Genomic DNA, 6,123 nt, shown 5'->3' on the forward strand with positions numbered 1-6,123 from the left:
TGGTTAGAAAATCATTTTGGCAAAGGGTTGTTGTTTAATTCCCTGATATGTGCCAGTCCTTGGCATAACGTAGCTCCATAGTTATAAAGTTCAATAAATCTCTGGTAAATACATGCATAAATAGGTTGTAAGATCTTTTCCTTTTAAATAGCTGAACTGTAAGAGGATACAATAAGCTTCTTGGGTCCAGGAAATACACAAAAAAAGTTAAGAGCTCCAAAACCTTAGATAAAATAAAGAATAATGGGGCCAGTTAAGAAATATGAAATTTTGCTTAGGATCCTTGATTAGAAATGATAATTTTTTTAAAAAAGTACTCACCCAGAGGTGATCATCCTTCAGCACAGCTCTCTTTGTCTATTGCTCCATCTGGTTCAAATAGCCCTCTTAGTCACGTGTAGGGAAATTGACTGTATCTTCATCTTGGTTTTGTTTTTCTTTCTTCCCATTATCTGACATTCTAGATTCAATATAATTTTGGGCTTTTAAAAAACGTTTGTCTTCTTTTTTACTGTATTTCTAGAAAAAATAATAATAAACTGTTCACTTTATAAACGCAAATGCTTCTGCATATGTTCACACAGATTTCGGTGCACAAAGAAGCACTCTCCCCCAGTCTATCCGTCCCCACTCCACTTGTACATTGTTAATTTCTCTTCATCCTATAGCTGCCAATTGAGACATCATTTCTTTAGGGAAGTCTGAGTTGTGTGCACCTGTTTGTCTCTTTAGCCACCTGCTTCTCCTGGGGTGGCACTCTGTGAACTGAATGTAATTCTTTTTATTCACCTGCTTCTTTCAATTCAATGAATGGTCTTTGGGCATAGGACAATGTCTATTCTGTTCACTCCTACTTTCCTAACTCCCAGCACTGCATCTGCAATTTATTAGGCACTCACTATACATTCCAAATGAATACATAGGACTGCATGGAGTCATTTATTCAACCATAGAAAGGTACAAAAAAAATGTCAGTTTCAATTCATTATTTCTTTTTTAGGATATTCACTTTTATTATACCTTTAAGAAATTGGCATTGAAAAATATATCTTGATTTTGTAAAGCTGACTCTTATCCTTTTTTCTACAAGACATTTATGTTTACCTTTAGAGCTCTGATTTCTTAGTGTTTTTGGCCCATTTACCCAGGAGAAATTGATTCATACTATTTTTATTTTTTAAATGCTGGTATGTTTTTATCATGCAATTCAATGAATAGATTCAAAACTGTTTTGAGGCCACATTTTTCTATATTCTTGTTCTTTCACCAATTTTAACTTACCAAATATTCCATCTACTTATGTTGATGGATTGTTTGATTTTATTCTCCTGTGTGAAGGAGTAACTGTGTCTTTTGTAATACTCTTTCTTAACTGACATAACGAATGCTCAGCGAACAGCACAGATGCAGTCCTTAACCAAGAATTTACAATTCTAGGGAGACAAAATAAATTTAAAAGCAGCCTGTATGCTTTGTTTAAGATGTTTAAAACTTGGCTGCTATGAGCGACAAGCAGGTTTTCCTGAGGTAATATTGTTTATGTGTTGCTCAGGTTAGACTTATGGTACAGGGAGGCATAAATAGCTGTTTCGGTGAAGAAAAGTTACTAACCATGTACGATACTCACATCATCTTCCCATTTAATATTGATGCTGCTTAAAGACATTTATTCTCATGACATTTCAACTAGGTACAATTTAATATTAAAAGACCTTTCCATGATTTTAATAAAATGAAGCTTATGAAAGTGAAATGTAAGTCAACATTTATAAAGGAGGAGATTCTGATTGGCCAGTAAAATGTCACATGTGACAGGATATCAGGAAATGTGGTTCTGTCTTCTCCACCCTGCCATTAGGATTAGACCCAGGGTTTACTCTCCACCTCTGACATGCTCTAACTTTGCACCTTGTTGGTGGAGCTTTTGGAAAATATTTCCAACTCTCCAATGTTTAAATACAGACCCAGGTGTCAAAGTCTTAAGAGAATTGTTGAATTTTCTCTCCTTGCTCTCCAAATTACAGTGTCAATAGGGCCAAGTCGAGTGAAGTGAACTTACTGCAAACCCAGGAACCTTGTCTCCCTGAGTCTGGCTGCCTATGATAAAGCAATGGAACTGAGTGGCTTTAATATGTTGTTTCTCATAATTCTCTTTCTGCAGAAGTTCTGACCTGTATGCATAGCTGGGGTTCTCGTGAACGTAAACTTGCCTTTGGAGAAATGGTTTTCCCTGGTCCTTAGAGCCAAGAAAATGTTTACATACCCAGGAAATTAAGCAGGGAAATGATGAGGGAACTGCATGATTAACCATTTCTGGGTTTGTTTGTGAGAATTAGACAATGGTCACAGTTGCTGCAGTGAGAGAAATAGTAGGACATCCTGAACATCACCAGTCCCCTTGGTAGCAGGATTAACAGCAATGACCTACCTTCAGAAAGAAATCATCCTGAATAGCCCTGTAATTTGTGTTGGAATGGTAGTATTTGTTTTGAGTGGATTGGTGCAGTGTGAGGTGTCTAAACAAACAGGTGTCACACATTGGCTGTGGACAACACGTGCTATCAAAGCCAGATCACTCTTGCCTGGACTTTTGCAGAAATATCACCATCCCCCACTCCAAAACCATAAAAGATTTCACAGGAAGTATACTAAACAGTAGATTCTATCACAAGAAGTCAGAAGTACAGGAGAGAGTCCCTTCCCAGGCAGGTGGGGCTTCCTGCAGTGGCAGCAACTGATATGTAGTGACAAGTGTTGGAAATTCTACATCCAACAGAGCATTGTAATTCCTTCACCTGACTATGATTGCTTGCTTGCTTCTTCTGGATGAATTGTGACACCTGCTCCTCTTATCAACCATTTTCCCAAGAAACCATTCTGGCTTAAGTTAAATGGTCTGTTCCATTCTCCTGGAGTTTAATGACTCTCTGATCCTACCCAAACCCCCTTTCTCTGCCTCCACCTTACAGGACTGAAAGCTTCATTGATTATTTTTCCATATTTCCCTTCATTGCCACCCAAACCCTTTCCACCTTCTGAGTGGTTGTCCAGTGTCCCATTAGTGACGTAATGACTTCTAGGTTATAAATGTCCTTGGGGGCAACCTTCCAACCTCAACCCCACCTCTGTCTCCCGTGTCAAGTGTGTTTGTCTGACACTGCTTGATAGACCAAGCTCTTTCATCTCCAGTCCTCAGGAAAGCTCATGCTTTGAGTCTTGGCTTCAGTGCTGGTTAGCTTCTGTGAAGCTAAGAACCTCATTTTTTTTAATAATGGCAATTATACTGCTTTCTCTAAGAGATGAGAAATTGGAAAACAAAAGCAAACTAGCAAAAATAATAAAACTATTCTAACTAGCCTGTGAGAGTGGGGCTCAGCACTTGAGCCCCTAGTTTTGGCCCTGAGGAGCTAAAAGTGAAGGCTAATGACTTTTTTTAAAAAGAATGAACTATAAAAGCCAGGAGTAAGGGGGGACCTGTAGGTTGATAAGACATATGTGGGTTCTGGAATCGTAGTCTGGGTTCAACTCCTGGATCCCTCTTTCTCACAGCTGTGATTTATAGAGAATGCATGGCCTGATTAATTCCTGATTTCCTCCACTCTTTGCATTAGTATGTGATTGCCTTACAGGGCTCTTGGGAGCACTTCATAAAAGGAAAAAATAAGCATTACACAATCTCTCCCTCTTTGTGTGCTAAAGGCAGCTATTAATTTTGATAAAATGTAGAAAATGAATGCAAGGAAACTATCCTAAATATCACCATTTGTTATTTCCAGGTGTTATGATTACAATTTTACTTTTTTTCTTTTTCAGCCGGGTGGGGAACCACACATTTGTATATTTGTCAGTTGTTTTGCTTTTTTTTTTTTTTAAGAAAAATGAGTTGCACTAGAAAAGTACAAATGTCACAGATTTTTGATTAATCATGAAGTATTTGCATATTTCATACAATGAAGTATTCCCTTATTCCCAACCATACCACCTGTTACAATGATAAACTACACATCTCCAAAAATGATTGTATCACAAGGATCTTTAATGTTTAGAGTTTAATCGTGGGTTGTATATATGTTTAGTAAAGTGTGCCAAGTGCCCACACTGGGACCCTCTCAGTTCTAAGCAGTTCATTCCAGATGTTGCCTGTGCCCAGCGAGGTCATACACAGGGGCTGTTCTCTTGGTTAGGCCAGCTTTGCTGGTGAGATCTTCCACACTCGCCAGGTGCAGTCTACCCCAGTACAAAGCATCCGTCCCATAGAAAAGAATAAGATGGAAAATTTCTCAATGTATTTTCAAAGTTTAGCACGTCTCTGGTACAAAAATTCAAGAAAGGTAGCACAGAAGCGAAGCACCAACAGAGCTTACGTATAAACACACATGCATAAATGCTAGACACTACTCGATAGTACCCAAGTGAATACAACATGGCATTAAAAGGTATAAAAGCACTGTACTGAAAATGGAAAGGTTACACGTGAAATACTGCACTGTAAATCCTGAATACTCTAACGAGCCGCCCCCACCCTTCCACAGCCCTGGTGGGGGTTGGAAACTTCCATCAGCCTCAATAGCTCGCTAGTCCTCGGACACACTGCTGCGGGGGCAGTGGGCATTGGGATGTGCCTCCCGCAGGGCTCTGGCCTCCTCCAGAGCCTCCCTGTATCGGGAAGGCCACGCCTGGGGATCTTTCTTAAAGACCCTGGCCAGGAACTCCATGATTTGCATCTTGGTGATTTCTCTGCAGGCTCGGGAGCCCCAGAAGAACTCATACTCGGGGGGCTCCACATGAGGCACACGCTGGTACTTGAGGTAATTCTGCTGGACGAACTCCTCAGTGATGACCTTCCTCACGTCGCCGAAGGTGGAATGCTTCTTCCAGGGCCTCAGCCCCAGGATGCGCAGCACATTCCAGACTGCGCTCTCCCGGGCTCCTCGGCCCTTCACGTAGATGAGGCTAAGGATCATGAGCAGGAGGCCCATCATGGGCATGTGGCTGTTCAGTGCCACTCTTTCCAGCTCCTCCGGCTCAAGCGCCTTGACCAGCGCAAACTCCATGGTTTGCAGGCTGGTTAGCTTCAGGTGCAGCCCAAAGACTCGGGCAAGGATGAGGCTAGTGCGCCGGAGGATGCTTCGGCACCACTTCTTGTAGCTGCCGATGACATCCTGCACTATGTCTGGAAACCAGATGGCCATCTTCCTCTGGTCCTTCACCAACACGTACCACATGAGCTCATGTGCCTTCTGCACCAGCTGGGCCGGGTCAGGCGGGGATGGGCTCAGTTGGGCCTCGCTCTGGGCCTGGTGGGCGCAGCCCTCCTCTGCAGCCTGCAGCAGGGCCTTTGGGTCGCTCTCATCGCTCGGGTCTTGGGACATCAGTGCCTCTGGCGAGGCGGCCATCGGGCCTGGAGGAGGACTCTGTGGCCCGGCGAGGGTGGCGGCGGCCGAGGGGTCTGCAGGAGGGACCCCCACCGAAACCCCGGGGCTGCTATGCACTTCGGGGTGGGCGGCCTCGACTGCAAAGCCGGGCTCGCTCAGGTCCTTACTTTGTTCCGACATGTCTGCGCCGTCTGACAGCAGCACGGCCTCTGCGTCCCGGAGCTCCTGGAGCCTGCCTTCCCTCCGCGGACTCCTGGAGAGGAAGTGCGCGATGCTGCGCGCGCGTTGCCTTCCGCAGCGGCGGGCAGGGCGGGGCGGCGGCGGGACGGCACTGTGCGCCTGCGCGCCTGCGGGCTGGGTCCTGGTTGCAGGGCGGCAGAGCTGTCTGGCTGGAGGCGCGAGGTTGTGCCTAAGGGTGGTGAAGCTGCCCTGGGGACCAGAATCAAGGCCCTGGGTTGCCTGCTTGTGCTGCGGAGATCTTGGGGCTGGGTGGCCACTGAGAAGGAGCAGGTTTAAATTTCCCACATGGGCAGGTCATTTCTTACAGGTGTTCTTCTGGCTTTGTCCAGAACCCAATGTGATAGGATAGTCTGGTATGTCACCTTGGGTTTCCTGCAAGTGAGTGAGAGGCTCCGTTGGGATTGCTCAAGAAAATGTGTGAACAGTTGGGATTCTCCAAGAAAAGTGTGAACTTTGAAGAGGAGCTGAGATAGGAATCTTGGGAAGCATCTGTAAAAATTGATGAAGT

General features: G+C 44.3%; 1 protein-coding gene across 1 annotated transcript; it reads right to left on the bottom strand.

The window, feature by feature from the left end:
- Positions 1-4,021: 4,021 nt before the first annotated feature.
- NDN (necdin, MAGE family member) lies at positions 4,022-5,630 on the bottom strand. Its single transcript, XM_040969150.1, has one exon. The coding sequence runs from the start codon at positions 5,553-5,555 to the stop codon at positions 4,575-4,577; it is 981 nt and encodes a 326-aa protein (XP_040825084.1). The 5' UTR covers positions 5,556-5,630; the 3' UTR covers positions 4,022-4,574.
- Positions 5,631-6,123: the final 493 nt, after the last annotated feature.

Source organism: Ochotona curzoniae, unplaced genomic scaffold (genome assembly GCF_017591425.1).
Source record: "Ochotona curzoniae isolate NIBS_2020 unplaced genomic scaffold, NIBS_Ocur_1.0 scaffold_4701, whole genome shotgun sequence".
Lineage (NCBI taxonomy): Eukaryota > Metazoa > Chordata > Mammalia > Lagomorpha > Ochotonidae > Ochotona > Ochotona curzoniae.

What these genes read in the sequence shown, in the direction of transcription:
- NDN (XM_040969150.1), bottom strand. Translation starts at nt 5,555, where the DNA reads ATGTCGGAACAAAGTAAGGACCTGAGCGAGCCCGGCTTTGCAGTCGAG.